Source organism: Chinchilla lanigera, unplaced genomic scaffold, assembly GCF_000276665.1.
Source record: "Chinchilla lanigera isolate Chin_1 unplaced genomic scaffold, ChiLan1.0 scaffold00026, whole genome shotgun sequence".
Taxonomy (NCBI): domain Eukaryota; kingdom Metazoa; phylum Chordata; class Mammalia; order Rodentia; family Chinchillidae; genus Chinchilla; species Chinchilla lanigera.
In genome coordinates this window covers 12,347,224-12,366,739 of record NW_004955427.1, presented here as the reverse complement: position 1 = coordinate 12,366,739, position 19,516 = coordinate 12,347,224, and the positions used below count along the sequence as shown (strand labels likewise).

The following is a 19,516-nucleotide window of genomic DNA, read 5'->3' as shown; positions in this document are numbered from 1 at the left end:
AAAAAAAAAAAAAAAAAAAAAAAAAAATGTATCTTTAGCTTAAGAAACTATGATAAAGAAAATAAAATCCAGAAATTCAATCAAATATATTTTATTTAAATATTACCAGTGTGAACCTCTCACAAATTACATACCTCACAAGAATACTATAGCTTCTCTTCACTCTTAAATCATTTCTAGTAATGATTTGAAAATTTCATTCAAGTGATATATGTCACATATAATATATACAGATAATATTTACACACCAGTATATCAGCTTATTCATGTACATGTGTACTCATATGTATTGTACACACACATGTTTTTTCTGATAAGAAGTAGTGATCTTTTTTTAGCACCGTAAAGCAGAGAGGCTGAGCAGTCACACTCAGCCTGCTGAAGGAAGAGTTTTAATCCTGTGAGTGTCCCAATGTATTTGCAACTCAAATGCCTGTCATCTCACTGGCCTTTCCATTTATGTCCTGGGTGTATTTCCAACAGTGTAATTACTACATTTTATTGAAACAATCTATTATGCTGCTTCTTCCTCACTAGACTATAAGCATTTCGCAAACAGTGAACAAGCCACTCATTTGTATTCTTGGTATCTAGCACCATTTTGCTCAAAAGTCAGGACCAACATAGGCTGAAGATGTAAACTACCGTGTTAACACAATAAATCTATTTTAACAAGATACACTCTTCTGAAATGATATTGTAGTAATTTCTTCCATCCCATATAGACTAAAACACAAGTACAAATGCAATGTATTTTATTACAAAGAAAATATGCTGAGAGCAAAGTACATGTGAAATCTAACTGTGCAATACAAGAGTTCAAACCTGCACTAAGAGGCCCAAAGAAATTCTGTTCTGAGCCACAAGTGCTTTGTTTACCATATTAACTCATCAACTGCAGCAAAAGATTCATTCAATGTAGTGTGCAGCCGCAAACCAGGAGAGGGGCCACGGTTAAGCGCCCCAGCAATCTCCCTGGGTCTCAGTGATGTCTTTTTACTTCTGACCTATCAGCCAGAAAGGTTAGTCCTTCTCTAGGAGGCTTTCTGATTTTAGAGTTTTATAGGATCTAGAAAGTATAATGGGTATATTTAAAATGGACCCTCTCTACACGTAAGTGGGAAAATTCACCTTGGTGTAATTGTGATATACATACATCCTTCCTCACAGGTGATGTGTTAAGACTAAACTGATCCCTTAGCTAGCCGTTCCCAGCTCTGTTCTCACTCTGCTCCCTGAGGAATTCTAATGTTTAACAAAAGATGGGGACGTTTGATTTACAAGGTACACACCTCTGAGCGTCTTGCGCGACTCTGCATCTTTGGTCATGGCTGCCAGCGAAGGAGGAAGCACGCTCCCGCAGCTGTTGCTCTGTCCCAGAGGCAAGTGACCCTGTGAGGACGGGGAGGGAACACATCAGGCACACTGCACACCGAGCGGTCCTTCAGGGAACGCCCGCATCCCTGCTTCCAAAGCTCCTCTCTAAGTGTAGAGAGATAAGGTAGTTCTCTGTGCTCTGTTTGCTGATGCTAAATGGGAAAGACTAGTTCCCCAGAAGGCTCCATGGCAATATCAAGGTCACAGAACTTCCTCCAATAAGGGCGGTTCCAAAAGTGGAGGCAGCTGAGGAAGACACTGTCTGCAATCACCTGAGGGAAAGACTGGAAGATCTTCATGCACAAGGAACAGAGGGCGGATGCGAGGACAGAAATGCATGCACACCATGCAGGACAGGGACATGTACCCTTGCTGTACCTGCCCCCAGTCACACAGGAGGCTGCAAAGACCCCAGTGGTTTTAGCATTCTTTTTAAATGTAAACAAAATATACTTAAATATACTTTCATGTAAACAAAATATACTTAAAACACCAATTTATATAATAGATTAAAATCAAATTACTCTGATTAAGGACAGGAGAAGGGTGCAGAGTCTGTCCAACAAAGAATCTCCTTCTCCCTTGCCTCTTCCTGTGTTCCTGCACTGACCCCCCAGGGCATGCCAGCAAACCGAGGGAGGTGCAGTGTCAGACAGCAGGGTTCGGGTGCCGGCTCCCCCAGTACCAGCTGAGGGCTCCAGAGTCAGTCACTTTGCTACATTACACCTCACTTTATCCAAATGTACGATCAGGCCAGTGATGAGTAAGAAACTCTACTGCAGAGAATTCCAGAATTTCAAAAGGCGGCAATTCAGACACAGCACTGACCCGTTTCAGGCATGTACAGGTGACCCATATTTGGTCCTGTTATTCCTGGAACCCTGCGTCTATAGCCTATCTTATTTCTAAATATGGGAGGCAGCCTTGGGAGCCTATCATGTTAGTGATGGTCACTCACCACCTTTTATCGTGGTGTTAGGCCCGAGAACACACACTTCCAAATATTCTCCTAATAGAAGAGGTGATTTAATGATGATGACTGCCAAACAAGCAAATGTAATGGTTTCCAACTTAGTGTTTCTTCTGAAAGGGCTTTGCACGCTGGGGAACGTAAGGAAAAGACTCACAGGAAGTGAGGTCTCTGGCTCTTCCGAGTCCTACCTTTGGGGTGCTGCTTCTCCCCATTGTGGCACTGCTGAAATGTGGGGAGATGGAAGGTGTGGTTTTCTTTCGAGGCAAAGTGTCACTCAGATAGAGGCCTTCTTTGTGCTGTTTTTTCCTTTCTTCCAGACTTCTAAAGTGCTTTAAATGCAAATGTAAAGCAAAACAGCGAAATTTGACTAACTGAGACAGATCACCGAAGAAATGAAGAATTACGCACTTACAAAGAAGTTTTGGAATTTTAACACGGATTTTTAAAAAAATTATGCAACTTACCCTATTCAAACAGATTTAGATTATCATGTAATGTTACTAGACACTGGAAGAATTTATTTCTGAACCTACAACATTTTTTAAAAAATTCACCTTTCACTTCTGGGTGCCTGCTGCCTTGGGGCCTCAGGACAACTTACAAATTATTATAATGCACATGTGGATGGTAGAAGAGCCAGTGGCCAAAGCAATTTCACCCGAGTCCATCACGACAGTTCTGTGTGGTGACACAGATCCCAGTGTGAGGGAGACAAGAGAGAGAGGAGGAGCAGGATGAAGGGAAGAACGAAAAACAGGGAAGTCATCGGGAATGGTAATAATATTCCACACCTAAACATTCCACATCCACAGGAAGTTTCCGTAGAAGGGATCCTTCTAGTTACCTTTGCATTTACAAAGATCTCAATCACAGAGATTTTACCGTAATAGCTCATGTTTAAAGATCCTCCAGTTTATTATTTTTTTTCAGATTTCTAAGGCAAGACCTTTGCCAGCTTGAAATGTCCTCAATAGCAAAGTGATCTCCTAACTAAATGCTCTTTAGGTTTGATCATTTTAATACTAAGCTCAAGATACTGAAATATGTAAAAATTAATGTGTGCCCCTTATGACAAATATCTACATTGTAGCTTTACAATGATCTATTTATACTAGCTAATATTAAGAAATTACTCTATAGCAAGTGTGGTGCTCTGACTACATTATCTCATTCAATCTTATAATAAACCTGTGAGGTTAGTACCACATCATTATTTTACAAATGAAGAATTTGGGGGGCAGGGAGGTTAAATAAACTTGCCCGGGGTGGTGCAGCTAGAAAGTGACAGAGCTGGTATTTGTGGCCAGGCAGTCCACATTACAACCACAAAAACTTCACAATTTGGTTGATTAATGGCCACTTTAGACAGAAAAATGGTATCAGAGCATGGCAGTCTTATTCTCACTGTTACCAACTGTCACAAGCTCTGAAATCAAACTTCCCTGATATTGCATAGTAGTAGCGTAATAAAATAGGAAAGAAACTCACTGAAAACAGCTTAAGAGATATATGGCAGCAGATGGAAGGACTCTTCTATCGGCCCACAGGTGGCCTTTACCCTCACTAAAGCTGCTATTCAGAGAAACGTCAGAATGAAGGCGTTTGGTCCTTCCATTCTCCCAGACACTCCCTGTAGACATCACTTATTGGATCACTGTTCCCACCACGTCCCTTTTATATCAGCCCAGGTAGCTGCACCTGAAGACACTGAGGACATGCAGTCTTCTAACAGATGCTAATAGTAAAGGCACGCTGACGAAGCGGGAAGGGAAGGTTGGTCAGAAAAAAGCAGGACTGGAACTCTCTGAGGATCTAGTGAGCAGATAAGTGGAAACAGTTCTGAAACAGGTTTTTTGAATATCTAGGCACCACTATATCCTGCAATGTATTAAAAAGAATGCATTGGAATAACACATTATTTAAAAATTTAGTAAATAAAAATTTTCTAGACTTAATGTGCTACTTGTGATGTAACCTTGGACAAGCTGCTTAATTAGGCTTAGCCTCAATTCCTTACACTTCTAGATGAAGATAATTCCCCCACACACAGGATTATTAGAAGAAAGAAAAGAAATATTTGCTTGGCAAATTCTGACACACAGCAAGTGAATAATAGTTATTATTACGGTTTCAATAATGTACAATAAAAATATTGTGTGTTGACGTATGAGTTTTTACCTTATGGATTTTATGGAAATACTTACTAGCGCTCTGAGAAAACCTGAGGTAAACTCAGTATTTTGAAAAGTATGCAGATGTGAGATTTGCTTAAACATACGAAAAGCCAGATGCGGACAATCCAGCTCTTGAAACTTTTAACAATCTCAACCACCCTGGGAACACACTAAATGTGCTTAAGGAAAACAAAACAAAACAAAACAAAAACAAAGGAGTATGCAACTTGTTTTTTTTTAAAAAAATCACCTTTGAAAAAAATTGAAGAAGAGACTCTACAGAAGTGATTTTGTTACCGAGACAGAATAAAACTCCCGAACCCTGAATACCAGTCCCTAGTTACCTGTTGCTCCTGCTGCTGTTGCCTTCTGTGTTTCTTAGCTGGGAGAGGAGGAGGTGTGTCATTTAGAGGGAAAAAACCGACAGATGTAGCCATGACTTCCGGCCAAGAGGTTGATGGAGGTTGAGTGACAGGATGAAGAGAAAGGGTGGAAGGAAACATACATCCAGAACAGACAGGTGATCTTAGCTTTACAGGAGAAAGAGAAGGTACATATGTGTCCATATGAAATGAAAGGGTAAGACAAAGACATGAAATCAATAACCTCTTCATTCTGTTTTGCTATATGTTAGGAAGTCACAAATGATGGACAGTATCTTGCAATGTAATCTGTTAAAATCCCACAGTGCAATCAACTTGGATCACTATAAAATATTTTAATTTACTATTATTGGCCACTCCCCACAATGCTTTTATTATTTAAAAAATGCTCACCATTAAAAAAAAACCTAGATTGCAAAACAAACTAGAAAACAAAAATTGAACCGGAAAGGTGATTTGAATGAAAAGTTTTAGACAGGTTTTTGAATTTCTAAGAAAACTAGGTCAGGTTAGAGTGCTAGGGTGTTGAGCTTACCTATCTGAAGTTCCTTGTCCTTATCCTGTACTTCATAACATATATTTCTTTTTTTTTTTTTTTTATTTTTTTAATTTTTATTTTTTGGTTTTTCTCCGGTACCGGGAACCGAACTCACGACCTTGCGCTTGCCAGGCAGGCGCTTTGCCGCTGAGCTAAATCCCCAGCCCCCCATAACATATATTTCATGGTCTCTAACATTTTAAGGGATGGACCAGAGCCCCCAACTTGTTATGTTTTATAAACTTGGCATCACTCTAGCCCTCTGGCCAAAACCGACATCTATCTGTCCCGTACATTTTCGTTTCACCCGTCGTCCGTTCACCATGGGTTAATTCTAACATGAGCAACAGCAGTGAATGAATGGAATGTTGTGCACACACACCTCTGGACTCTGTGGCTGGCTCACCGGCACAGCTGAGGCAGACTCAGCGACAGCAGCGTCAGCGTCAGCAGGGAACTGAGTGGAAGGGGAGAGATTCGTGGAATGGCCAGATGGCTCATTAAATTCATTTACACTGAGATAGCCCTAAAAGGAGGAATTCAGAAGTTAGACACAAAGAAAGCAAAAGCAGAGGCATGCGAGAGTATTAATGTTCTCAGTACAATGGAGTTAGCTGAGAGCGCCACAGCCAGATATCTTGGTATTATCAAATGTTTCATTAAGAGCATAATCAGCAATTAAAATGGATTTATGGTGCTTAATCTTGAAAAATGGCATTCTAAACATTAAACATAATTCTTCCGGTGATATCAAGATGATTCTATTGTAAGCGCTACACCTTTAATTTAAAAATATCCAGAGGTAAATCAGCATTCATTCTGTGGATGAAATGAGGTTGTCACTATACATACATTGAAAGGAATCACACATCAAGACATCCCCCAAACAAAACTGACAATGCAGTCACTCACTCCCTAATTCAAGAACCTTTTCCACAAATCTTCCCTCTGAGATTTTCCCGTCTTTTGTTTCTTGATGAATTAGTGTGTCAGCAGAAGTGGGCTAAAAGTTACTGGATTTTCCACTAAGAAAACATTCATAAAACTAATTTATTTCTAATGGAACTTAGCTTAGGGGCATGTCAACTGAATGAAAATAAAAAGCACACTGTTTTCTCACAGACACACACAGACACACACACACACACACACACACACCCCTAATGTAAACTTTGCCCTGGAGGGCATTTCAATTCAAAACATTTTTCCCAACCTCCAACTCTCCCCACAGGACAGAGAATTTCAGTGCTGGGTTCAGCTTAGAGAAAATATCTGTGAATCACAATCTCTGAGAATCAAATATATTTGTGGAAAAGGTACTTGTCCATTTTCATGCAAAGTAATTATACAGATCAATTGTGATTTTTTTTTCCCTACTAATAAAGCAATGTGAAAAAGAACAAAGTACATAAAATAAGACTCGCTTTTAAAAGTGAAGTGGAGTTCAATTTGACGGCTGAGTTCTTTCATTGGCTCATTAAGGTTTTAAAAAGTGAGCCCAGGAAAGGGAAGGCTCTGTGAAGTGATGCTGTTGAAGGAAAATCTCTAGGTTGGAAGTCAGTTTTAATTGAGAACTTTTATGACAAAGTGAAGAAAGCTTAGAGCTGACTGCTTATCAACTGTGTATATCAAAGTCAGGTACTTCCAAAAGAGCCACAGATAGTACATGAAGCTTGTAAGGTTAAAATCAAAGAAAGGAAGCAATTAACTAGACTGCCAAATTTCATTTTATATGTGATGGTGAATCAGAAAGAAAACTAGAGGGCTGGGGATTTAGCTCAGCGGCAAAGCGCCTGCCTGGCAAGTGCAAGGTCATGAGTTCAGTTCCTGGTACCGGACAAAAACCAAAAAAAAAAAAAAAAGAAGAAAACTAGCAGCTTTGAATCATTCTTTTGCTCAGCTGACAGAATGTTCCAAAGCTAAGGATGGAGAGTGCTTAAATGGTTAGAGATCATACAACTTCATTGCTTCAAAAGTGCGTGCAATCTGTCAAAAGTGGGAGTTCTTGAAAGAATAAGGTTATAAATTCACCATTCCTAAAACAAGACAGAGAATAAAAGAGAAAGCAAAGACAGGAAACCAAAATCGAAATATCTTCTGAATCAAGTCTTTTGGTACATGAAAGAGACAAGATAGCTACTCAAACAGCACAAATGGTGCAGCTACCCAGTAGTCAATAAGCCAAATGTGCTTTTGACACTAAAAGCCTGCAAGGAAAAAAAGAGACTGACTGATTAATAGAAAATGAAAGATTTTATTTTTTCTGTCACGAAGGATGAAGAGACCTCAGAGACCACCCAATTCATTAGGGTGCCCCAAGCCCTTCAGACTCAGGATGTCCAGGGTCAAAATCCAGATCTTCCCTTCTACACTTACTGTTTTCTCTGTCTTCGCTATCTCAGTAAAAGATGCCATCAGCCTTGTTATTTAAACTGGAATGACGGGATCATTCCAGATACTTCCATGTCCAACCCATGGGCGGGAAGTTGCAGTTCTACAGCTAACATATACTAAGGTAATCCAGCTAATTCTCTCCGCCTCTCTGTCGCTGCTTTAATTTAAGCCTCAGGATCTCCAGCCCGTACTGCTGCTATCTCCTCCATGTTCACCTCACATCTCCTACACCTTATAATCAATGGTCACTGAACAGCCCGGAGTGATCTTTAACAAATGGTCTCAAACAATGTCACCCCCTACTTAGGACCACTTAATGGCTTCCCATCACACGTAAGATAAGCTGCATTTCACCACCGTGACTCACGCCTGTCCCTTCCCCTGTGACATTATCCTACATTACTACACTCCTTCACAACCACCCTTTGTTCTATGTTCTGAATGATGGAGACAAACCACAAAACTGAATGTTTCGACAAAGCTATTGTAGAAATAGTTCTTAAAAAGTGCTCTCCCTCGAGGCACACACGCAGTCATGCCCATTCTTATAATGAGCACTTTACTTCCCATACTCCCACCCCACACACTGTTTTCTTTGTAGAGATTTCTAACTCTGCTTTTTATAAACAACTTATAAACAAAAGCTGCTTGGAGGTTATGCAAATTTTTATGTAGATGCAACCTTTCCCCTTAGCTGACAAACATTAAGAAAATATAAAGGACACAATTTTCTTTCTCATCCAGGATTCTAATTTTCCAAATCAAAATTAAGAATTCTATCAGTGAAACTCGGCAAGGGGATATTTCAGAAAGAGTGGTATTAGGCACCAGAGAAGGATGGATAGAGCATATAAAGCTGAATGTAAGAAGGAGTTCGCAAACGGAGGAGAAAGTTCCAGAAATAACACTGGGAAGAGAGACAGAAGAAACAAGTAAGATTATCTTCTCAAATTTTGGAGGGCATTATCCTGCTCCTTGAGACTCAGGAGAAAGGAGTAAAATAAAAGAGAAGGAGTGAGAAAGGAGATTGCAAAAGGAAAGCTGAGAATGTAAAGCTCATCTTGGTCTAGATGCTAGCAGACTCTAAATGTTTTTGAAACTCCAAGATACCTTAGTCTTCGCCAAAAAAACTAAACACACACATACACATACACACAGAGCACAGGTATATTACACACAAAGATAATTTCTGAAATCCTCAACGCATACAATAATGAAAGGTAAGAGAGCCATCAAAATTTTGAGGGCCTTCAGGAGCCATTTAATCTTATCTTTACTATCCAACTAGAGGCACATTTTATTGCTAAGGACACATACAAAAAATCATGGCTTACCTCCTTCAAAGTATTAGGGTTCACAGGAAACCCTTTCCCCCCAGAGAGGCTGGAGTATTTCTTTTCCAGATTACAAAGATTCTCCTTTTCCTGAGGAAACACAACAGCTACTGAGCTGGGAGTTCACCTCGGGCTCAGCTGAGAAGCACAGCAACTTTGCATTATAGACAAACATCAAACACTTGCCCCATTTCTCCTTCCTCTCCTCACTCTCAGCCAACACTTCCCATGGGAAATAGCTCCCCATCTCTGGCTGACATGATCCATGAGTTGTTTGCAGTATATTTAGCTGTATAACCTTCCATGTGTTTAAAAATTGAAAAAAAAAAACTGAAACTATTTGAGGCAAGAATAAGAGGCACATTCTGAGTCTTTCACAAGCCTCATCTTTCCCATATTTTGTAAAGTAAATTTTCTATTTTTTTAAACAAATACATCCTCATGTGCCCTCTGGTGATCTAATGTCACAGCCCAATGATGTATTTTCTTCAGGAACCTTTGTGGTAGAAACTTTCTGATCTCAAAACTTTGGCTTGTGATCCACCTTTAATTAGTCCAGGGTTAAGCAACCTTCAGGAAAATATTTATGGGTCACCTTCTTCCTTTATTGTAGTATAATCTATATACAGGGAAATGCATAGATCCTAGTATTCATGACTTTTCACAAATGGAACAACGTCCCACCCAATATAAAGACCACAGTTATCACCCCAGAAGTTTTCTCCTGATACCTTCCAATTAATGCCTATCCTAGTGGGCAGCCTTATTGATTTCTAACCCTCTACACAGGTGAAATCATACAGTTTTGCTTTGTGTAGCTGCCTTCTACTCCATGATATCACACATATCTACAGTTCACTCTATTTTATTGTTGAAAAGTATTATATTATATTACATATGTGTACCCAAAGCCTTGTTTATCCATGTATCTATTGGTAAATATTTTGGTTGTTTCTAGTTTTTTTTTTTTTTGTATAGTATTATTTTAAAAAGCTACTTTAAATGTCTCATATATCTTTTTTATGAAGAGCTATTTTTCATTTCCCCTGTGTAAACATCCAGGAGTAAAACTGCTGGGTCACAGGCTGAGCAGACGTTTAAAGCTGTCAGATAAACTACCGAGGAGTTCTCCGGTGGGGTAGTACATTTTATTCACTTCAGCAGTCCATGTAAGTTGACTTTCTTGCTGACATTTGCAAATTCTACTTTTAAACATTAGTCATTTTAGGTGGGGTGAGATGAATCGCATGACTGCTTTAATTTCCACTTCCTTGATGACCAATGGTGAGTATTTCTCCAGGTGATTTATGGGCCCTTCATATATCTTTTTTTGTAACATGCCTGTTCAAGACTATTGCTGACTTTTTAAAAGTTGACTGATGATTATTTATTGAGGTGTAGGAGTTTTAACATCTTCTAGATGCAAGTGTATCTTTGTAATTTTCTATAAGACATCATTGTCGGGGATGGGGATTTAGCTCAGCGACAAAGTGCCCGCCTGGCAAGTGCAAGGTCGTGAGTTTGATTCCCGGTACCGGAAGAACAGACAAAAAAAAGAAAAAAACAAAACAAATCATTATCCAAGACTCCAGTGTATTTGCCCTCTTACGTTTCCTTGTGGAAGTGTCGGCATTTCAATTTCTTTATTTAGGTCTAGAACCTGTTTGAATTAACTTATATATGTGACATAAAGGTGTCGATATTTGCTTTTTTCCATGGCTACGTATCAATCCATTTGTTGAAAAGATTTTCTTTCCCATCCTGAATTGCCTCAAAATTGTCCAAAAAATCAGTGGTATATGGATGGCCTATTTCTGGACTCACATTTCTAGTCCCTTTATCTGTATGCTTTTTTTATTCCAGCACATTGTTTTAAATACCAGCTTTGTAGTACAACTGTAAGTGAGATAATATCATCTTCCAACTCTGTTCTTCTTGTAGAGTTGTTTTGGTTAGTGCAGGTTCTTTGCATTTTCATATATAGCAGATATCTGTTATTGGTCATAGTTAAATTTCATAATGTTACCACAAACACTGGATCATTGTTCCTAGAGGACATTAAAGGATGTGTTCCTGTGGACCTCTGGTCACACCATTGATCCATACACAACTTTGTTTTACGTGTCCCCCGCCTTCCCTCCTCTCTTTGTGGTATGGAGGACTGGACCTAGGGAGTGTAGAGCTATATCCCCAGCCCTTTTTGTTCTTTTGAGACAAGGTCTCACTAGACAAGGTCTCACTTGCCCAAGCTAGCTTAGAATGCAGACCCTCCTGTCTCACCCTGCCAAACAGCTGGGATTATAGGCAGTCACCACCTTGCCTGTCCTGTGTGTTTCTTTAGCCATAGTTTTTTTTTTTTGTCTTTGTTGCTGTTGTTGCTTTTTTTGGTACCAGGAATCGAACTCAGGACCTTGTGCTTGCCAGGCAGGATCTTGTGCCACTGAGCTATATCCCCGGCCCATGTGTGTTTCCTTAGAAGACTCACGCCCAAGTGAAGCCTATCCTCCATTAAGACACATCACGGTCTTCTTAGACTGGGGGACCTTGAAGGCACTTAGTACTATGCTTGGAAACCACTTTAAACAGCAAAATCACCACAGCACAAAAACACGAAAACATGGCCTTAAATATCTCTATAAAAAGGACAATTGTTTCCAAGATGAGAACTCAAGCAAGAAGGTGGGATGTGGCCTTGTTCAACCTCAGCTAGGAATGTTCATGCTGGGTGATTCCAAATTTTCACTGCTCTGTGTATGCCTGTTAATGACTGCAAAAGCACCAGAACTATTGATTTTGGGGTTACAAACACATTTTAGCACGTAGGTGAAATGAGAACATGGAATCCATGAATAATGGGGAACAATTATAACTTTTGACATCAACTTGTCAATTTCTACAATAGAAAAGTTTGTTAAGATCTGGACATTGAAATGCATCTATAGATCAATTAAGGGGGAAATAAAATCTTAATGGATATGGACCATGATTTTTAAAATCAAATTATATTTTGCATAAATTTTAATGGGTAAATATTATAACTGTAATTATCTTTCCCTATTTGTAAAACTTTATCATTGAAGAGATTATTTCCTTTTCCTAGGATTTTAACAACTACTGAAATACATATACTATTTTATTTATGCTGTGTGTTTAAATATTTAAATTTCTTTACTATAAGTACATGTTTACAGTATATAATGATCACATTCACCATGGGGAATTTACACGTCATAACACATCTTCATTTCTTTTTTTTTGCCCCTTTCCCCACCCCTCCCCTCCAACCCTTTTCCCCTTCCGCATTTCCAAAAGCTCTATTTGCATTTTCTCCCTCAACTCTTTTTTAAAAATCCCTTTTCCCTCCTTCCCCATCTTGCTCCCCTACTCATTTGAAAAATTTCCTCCTACATCCTAATATCTATCGTCTATTTTACATGGCTTTGAGCATTATAGGCAAAGGGTAAAATGGTTGTAGGGAGTACAGCAGGTGATAGGGATGAAAAAGTACAACTCCATCCAGAGATTTCTAGATGGTGTCAGGGATCTGTGTGGCCCCAAGGCCCCACAGGTGGACCCATGCTGTGTGAAGAACCTAGCCCTTCTTTCTTAACTGATAAACAGCCAAGAAGGGAATGTTCATTTCTTGTAGATGGGTCCACGGTACAGGCTCATGCTTCAGTCTTTTTTCGGAATTTGATCTATCTCCTGCACTCCATTCTGAGTCCACCACATATTTTCATAATCCCAAGCGTCATTTTCCTGCGTAGCACCTTGCAGGCAGGGCTCATACCTCTGCTCAGCCCCCTCAACGTTGATTAATATTTGGTGTCCTATCCCTGAAATGACACCAGGGACCATGTCAGGAAGCTAAGCTACAAGTTGCTTTTTACTCTTTGGCTGAAGGACTCCCTTGGCATGTAGTCACGTCAGGTGCTGTAACCAGTAAGAACACAGCCCCTTGGGTGAAGATGATCTTCCATGCTTTTAACCATACCAGATGGACCGTCTAGAAATCTGATTAAATCTAACTTCAGTGTGACATTTTTCAGGAAGAAACACATATACAAATAATTGGAGTTCAAACACTGGACCAGAAGAGCCAAAATATTTCACAGCAATAGAAAGAGCATTTTTCCTTAAATCTATCATAAATTAGTATTAAAATACTATCTATTTTAGATACTTGATGAAATAGCTAAGGATGATTTGTTTCAAAGAGGAAAATAAGAAAAAGTATAGATTTCCCCATAGTGTGGATTTTTCACAGTATGAAAAGAACATGCAGAAAATGTTCTTGCTTATTTTTTGAATTGCAGCTAATCACTCACAAAGTATCAGCTTATTAATACAGAAGACTAAATAAAAATATGTACACAAAAGCCTTCCTTAAATTAATAGGCACTCACTATTAAGATGGATTTATTTTGAAAGAGGAGGCCTTCCCCTTGTTAAAAGCTGCGTTTTATTGTAACCAGAGCTGAACAGGAAGTACTTACTCTTTGTATCATCATTATTAGGTTACTCTTTTCTTTCACAAAATGATCTTGTTCTCGCTGGGCCTGCTGAACAATGTGATTGGCTTGCTTTTTTAATGCAGAAATTTTCTCCTGGAAGAAAAAGGGTGATCACAGAAAGATATGTATTAGACATTCAAGACTGCCAGTTTGTCTTGGAAAAGAAAGGAAAGGTTTTTTTTTATCCTTGTTATTAATAGTGACCGTGTTTTATGTGTTGGTGGGCAGTCATTACCACTCAGAAACCACGAAGCATTTACTTGGACCTGCAAGGTTCAATGCTTTTCTTTTCCCTGTGGTTTTTGTTTTTTTGTGTGTGTGTGTCTGTTTTTTTGTTTTTCTTCCGGTACCGGGAATCGAACTCATGACCTTACGCTTGCCGGGCAGGTGCTATGCCGCTGAGCTAAATCCCCAGTCCCGGTTTTTGATTTTTTGAGATAGGGTGTTGCCTCATAGTCCAAGCGGGACTTGAACTTGACAGGGAACCCATGCTGGGTTTGAACTTAGAATCCTCTGACTTCCCTGAGTCTGGGATACAGGCATGTATCATAGTGCCTAACTCAACATTTTTCTTTATTTAAGTCTAATACAGTTCAAGTGACTTCAAATCTACTTTGAAGAACGCAGAGGTCAAGAGGAAATCTTGTTTTAGATGATCAATGAATTTTTGACACTAGGTTGGGAGGTGCCTGATGGGAAGAAAACATTGGAATTTCTTATTTAAATGGAGAGGTTAAGAAGTCACCTTCCCCACTTTTACTTCCCTTAATTTTATCAGGTTAGTAAGGAGTTCTGGGATGTGATACTAAATTCCGGCACAAAAGCTGAATTCTGGGCTGGCCAGCCAGGAGCTATGGGCTGAGTGTGCTCTGTAGAATCAACACGGTGTTCTCCTGGGCTATTTCTAACAGTATCATCTGGCTTTGGAAATTACTGAGCTATGGAAGCAAAATTCCCAGGTAGGCTTGGTCCACAGAATTATTCTAAACTGACTTACTATGTTTATAAAAAGAAGTAATATAAAGCAAGTATCTAAATTTCTGGTTTCTATGACATAGTTTTTACATAAATGAAAAAATGGGTATTTTTCCATAAATGCATGTGCAACATTATACACCAATGACTGTAGCTCATCTCACTTTATCTAGTTCACAGCACCATTTGCTAGCCTGTATACAGCAGGCTCCATAGTTTGTCAAATGTGGTATGATTAAATACATGAAAATATTCAGGTACAAAAATAGACACACATACCGTAAGTATATGAATGATCATTACGGGCACATGGTGAGGAGTGTATTTGGATTTTTTTCCACTAAACCTCACGGGCCCAACGTACCTTTCTACTGACGATGTTCCTCTGGTATTCGGCCACTTCACGCAGAAGCTGCTGAGTTAGGTTCTCCTTTTCCTCATCCAGACGGCTCTCGTGTTCCAGCTGTTGGAATTCCAGGTCTTCGAAGTGTTTGCTTTCAACATCCAACAGGTCAGCGTCCTTTGGAGAACAGGGAATGAAAACAATATAGGCCAGGATGGCTGTAATCTTCTTACATGAAGAAATAATTACCAAAAGCAGTCAGTCTGTATCACCAGCCAGGGTTAGAGTTGGCTGGAGTCCAACTCTAGAGCAGTGGCCGTGGGAGTGGGGTGGAGAGGGTACGGAGGAGAGGGCAGCAAGGGCTTTCCCAGCAGTTTCTGCCTGCCCTGTAGGAATTCTTACTTTAATCCACTAGGTGGCTTTAAGATGCACAGCGAAGTATACAAACAATTCAATAAAGAGCATAAATATTATCTATGGAATGAACATGAGACGTAAGCTCTTAAGAATATTCCTCTTTCCCACAAGTTTCACATGAAATATGAAATGAAACTTTAGTGTAGAGTTTAAAGATGCAAAAGTTAGCATATATCTAAACCAGAGGTCTCCTAAGGGCATGAGAAGGGAAACTATTAGACTTTATACATATGTTTGGTTTTTATTTTCTTCTCTAAATTTCTTAATATATGTCTTCTAATATGCATGCCAGTAGTATACATACATAATTTTCTTTGAGTGTCTGTATTTGTAATACAAATGATGTACTACATACAAAGGATATGCATGCTGGAATAATTTTACTGAAGGGCTAAGCAATCAAAAACATTTGGACAGGGGTAGGGATGTAGCTCAAGGGTGGAGTGTTTGCCTAGTATGCATGAGGCCCTGAGCTCAATCCTCAGTATCACAAAAACAAACAAACAAAAACCCCAAAACAAACAAAAAAAATTTGGACATGGGCTTCGGGTGATGATGTGTATTCCAGGTTTAGCAACTGTAACTAAGTACTTAGTGGAGGATACATGCATGTAAGGGGCAGGGAGTGTGTGGGAAATCTCTGGTCCTTCTGCTCAATTCTGCTGAGAACTTAAAACATTTGGAGGTGGAAGTTTTTAAAGTGTGCTTCTGTGAGCCCATTAAAATGATTTACAAATCTTTTTACTGGAAAGAGTAGAGCCAAAGTTTTCTTCACTCACAAAAGGTCACTCAAAAAGTCAAGCACCAGTCTGAAGAGACTCTGGAGGACATTTTAAAAAGGTCAGAAATCCCCCAAATCAAGTGGTCTAGAATAAGTTTTCCCCAATCCATGAGATACTTGGAGACAGGAATGAGTTTGTGCATCTGCCTTCGTACGAGGGTTGGTACATGTTATATAAGTTAGTCTCCAATTCACCTTTTAAAAAGTGCACCTCTTTAATTTTGGAGCCTCTGACAGAATTACATATGTGTTACTATGAAATAGTTTTTAAATTGCAATTTACAAATGATCAATACCAAATGAAAAGGCAGTTGGACAATGTAGCAAACAATGTCTACATAGCTAAAAGAGTCAAGGTTTTTGCTGTTGCTCAATTAAATCCTCAAAGACTATTAGAAAAGTAAGGATATGATAAATTAGTTCTATCTTACTACTCATTCCCAACCTCCTCTGATTTTCATTCTATGAATAATTAAGGGTTTTAGTTAAATGGAATATATCTGTATCTTTAGCAATGAATAAGAAGGGCTATTAGCTACCATGAGATTTCAACCAACACTATAGCAGTAAGACTATTATGTAGGGTAGCCCAGATGCTTATAATTAAAAGCATAAAAAACATGATTTGAAAAATCTAAATAAAAAGAGAAAGAAAGAAAAACCTATTCCCCATTTCTTAAAATCTCTTTACATTATATTTGGCTTTTTAAAAAGTGTGGCCTTGATTTCGTTTTTGGTTAATATTTCCAGTTTGTCAGGTATTTCAGGTTTTTAATTTCTAAAGAATTAATTCATTAGAGGAATTAAGAAACTGAGAGATAAGTGTTGTATCTTGAAACAAAATAGCTGCAGTCTTGAAATAGTGTACCAGCCGATGTAGTCACACTCAGGCATACACACCCAACTTTTTAAGGTTTTTCAATTAAGCTTAGTGTGTAGTCAAGGATTATTAAGAAAAAATTGATAAGCCCTTTTTTGGCTTTTAAATAATCTTCACCCAATTTGGGTATATGGCTCATAATACATAGGCATATTCACTATATTAGTCCATTGCTTATTCTGCATCTGGTTAATATGTAACATGTGCTATTCTAACCCTGCATGCAGACCAGAGAATCAATAATTGACTTGTAGTAAATATTTAAACCACTGAATGAAAATAATAGCACACTGGGAAGAAAAGTTGAAAATTAAGCTAAGCTCAGTACTCAAGATTTTGCTGGTATAATCATCTGATCAAGCCACCTAAACCATTAAAATATGTGTATATAAACTTACACTCTTAAAGGAAAGCTATTTAAGAGAGGATGAACCTTTTAAAATATTTTAGATAAGAATAAGAATTCAGGGAATGTAATTTGGGGACAGAAATAGCTTAATTACGACCAAATAATGTACACAGGAAGCCCAAAGTCAAATACATTGACTGGGTGGATTTAAACTAAACTCACTCTGCATATCTGTACTGATTGGTGAGCTCAAAGGCCAAGCAAAACAAAACAAAGCAAAACAAAACAAAACAAAACCACAGTGGCACTAAAATGTTCTACGCATTCCTTTTTTCTTTCCAATAACTTTCTTGAGATTACAAGGCAGAACTTTACATGTTCTCTGCCTAATGGGAAGACAAAAAGAAGAGAACAGACATTGTAGGGTCAGTAGTGGTTGTGGAAATAATCTCACGATCTCTGGAGGCAAATGCAGGTGAGATTCATGGTTTGTTAACTTTTCTCCATCTTTTGCTTGACAGCCAGACACTGTATGCTTCTGAAATACAGAACAAGGTAATAGTAGAGCCTCCTGTTTTGTATATGAGGATATTTAGGCCCAGAGAAGTTGAAAGAGTTTTCCAAGCCTAAAGGATAAACTGATTTTAGAGCCAGTGATATAAAAATGGCCTCCACGTTGTGAATATCACTACATAGAATTTTTTTTTTAATCAAGAGATCCAAAGCAACAATTCAGCTGAGCAAATATCAGAAGTAAAGGAAACTGCCCCAGCCAGTTTTCTCAATTTAACAGTGGACCATATTGTGGCAAATGAAAGACTTAAGTTCAGCTTCCTTTTCCACGTTGGTAGAATGCTGGGATTGGTGAGTCCACATTGACTACACAATGATTGTAAGACATGAAGTTAGTATTAGCTAAAAACTATACTTAAAGACTTTAAGGGCTGGGGATGTAGCTCAGTGGCACAGCACCTGCCCAGCAAGCACAAGGTCGTGAGTTTGATTTCCGGTACCAAAAAAAAAGACTTTAAAGGAATGATTGAAGTAAGAAGTCCAGCCATAAGAATATAACATTTTGGGCCAGGGATATAGCTCAGCGGCATAAGTGCCTGGCTGGCAGGCACAAGGTCCTGAGTTTGATTCCCAGTACCAAAACAAAAGAATATACTGTTTTATGCACAAGATCATCACACAATCTCAGCCCAAGGATTTAGGGCCATGTGAAGTTTATGAAAGTGATTTTCATCCTGTTCATTTATTTTTTTTACTTTATGTGACTTGCCACCTAATGAAGTTAAATGTAATAAAATAAATCTTTATCAAATCAACTTTAAATGCTTTCAGGAAAGCTTTGTGGTACGGGGAAGGGTTTGAGATCTGAAGCAAAATGAATTGTGACAACACCTGAGGTTCCTCGTATGAATGAACTCCTGTGGAGTGGTACTGAGTAAGCCTAGGGTTGGTGAAGTCACACTGGTCATCATCCTTGGAAAACAGAGTTAGCAGATATTTTATTATCAGGTGGGGTACAATAACCCTTTTATACAATAACCCTTTTATAGCTTGCTGCTTTGGAAAGGGGCTCTGTGATAAGAATTTTACACCCGCTTGAAGCGGAAGGTGCAGGAGTCTTTGCCTTCATTTAATGGAACAGACTGGCTACCTCATTTTCTTGCCTATTTTATAGTCAAAATCCTTAGCGAATATATAAAATTATGAGTTTTTCAATGGAATCTGGATCACACAAATAGAAAGTATTTATATCAACCTGATTCCAGGTTATTAATAGACTTTCCTGGCTTTTTCTTTTGAAACAATGTTTATAAAGAACACAAATAATAACTAGGGAAAAAGAAGAAGAAAATGTATTACCACAATGGAGACCTTACATAAAGAATTATGACTGTGTAAAATTGTAAGGCAGACTGACAACACTAAACAATTATAAAATCCATGCCAGGTATGGTGGTGCACACCTGTAATCCCAGCGCTCAGGAGACTGAGGCAGGAGGATCGCTGGGGGTTGGAGGCCAGCTTGGGCTACATAGCAAGATCGTATTTCAAAAAACCAAAAAGAAATTATA

The 19,516-nt window shown here is 38.7% G+C and overlaps 1 protein-coding gene across 6 annotated transcripts in view; it reads right to left on the bottom strand.

The window, feature by feature from the left end:
• The window catches only part of Phldb2 (pleckstrin homology-like domain, family B, member 2), a 101,656-nt gene that overhangs the window by 19,016 nt on the left and 63,124 nt on the right, over positions 1-19,516 (bottom strand). For 3 of the 6 annotated variants that reach the window (XM_005386372.2, XM_013515161.1, XM_013515158.1), the window contains 7 exons: positions 15,027-15,182; positions 13,670-13,780; positions 9,174-9,263; positions 5,828-5,971; positions 4,869-5,054; positions 2,539-2,679; positions 1,293-1,392 (listed from right to left, as the gene is read on the bottom strand). In XM_005386372.2, the coding sequence (XP_005386429.1) occupies positions 1,293-1,392; positions 2,539-2,679; positions 4,869-5,054; positions 5,828-5,971; positions 9,174-9,263; positions 13,670-13,780; positions 15,027-15,182 (928 nt within the window). The remainder of the gene's footprint in view (positions 1-1,292; positions 1,393-2,538; positions 2,680-4,868; positions 5,055-5,827; positions 5,972-9,173; positions 9,264-13,669; positions 13,781-15,026; positions 15,183-19,516) is intronic. The other 3 variants (XM_013515159.1, XM_013515160.1, XM_013515162.1) reach the window with 2 other exon arrangements.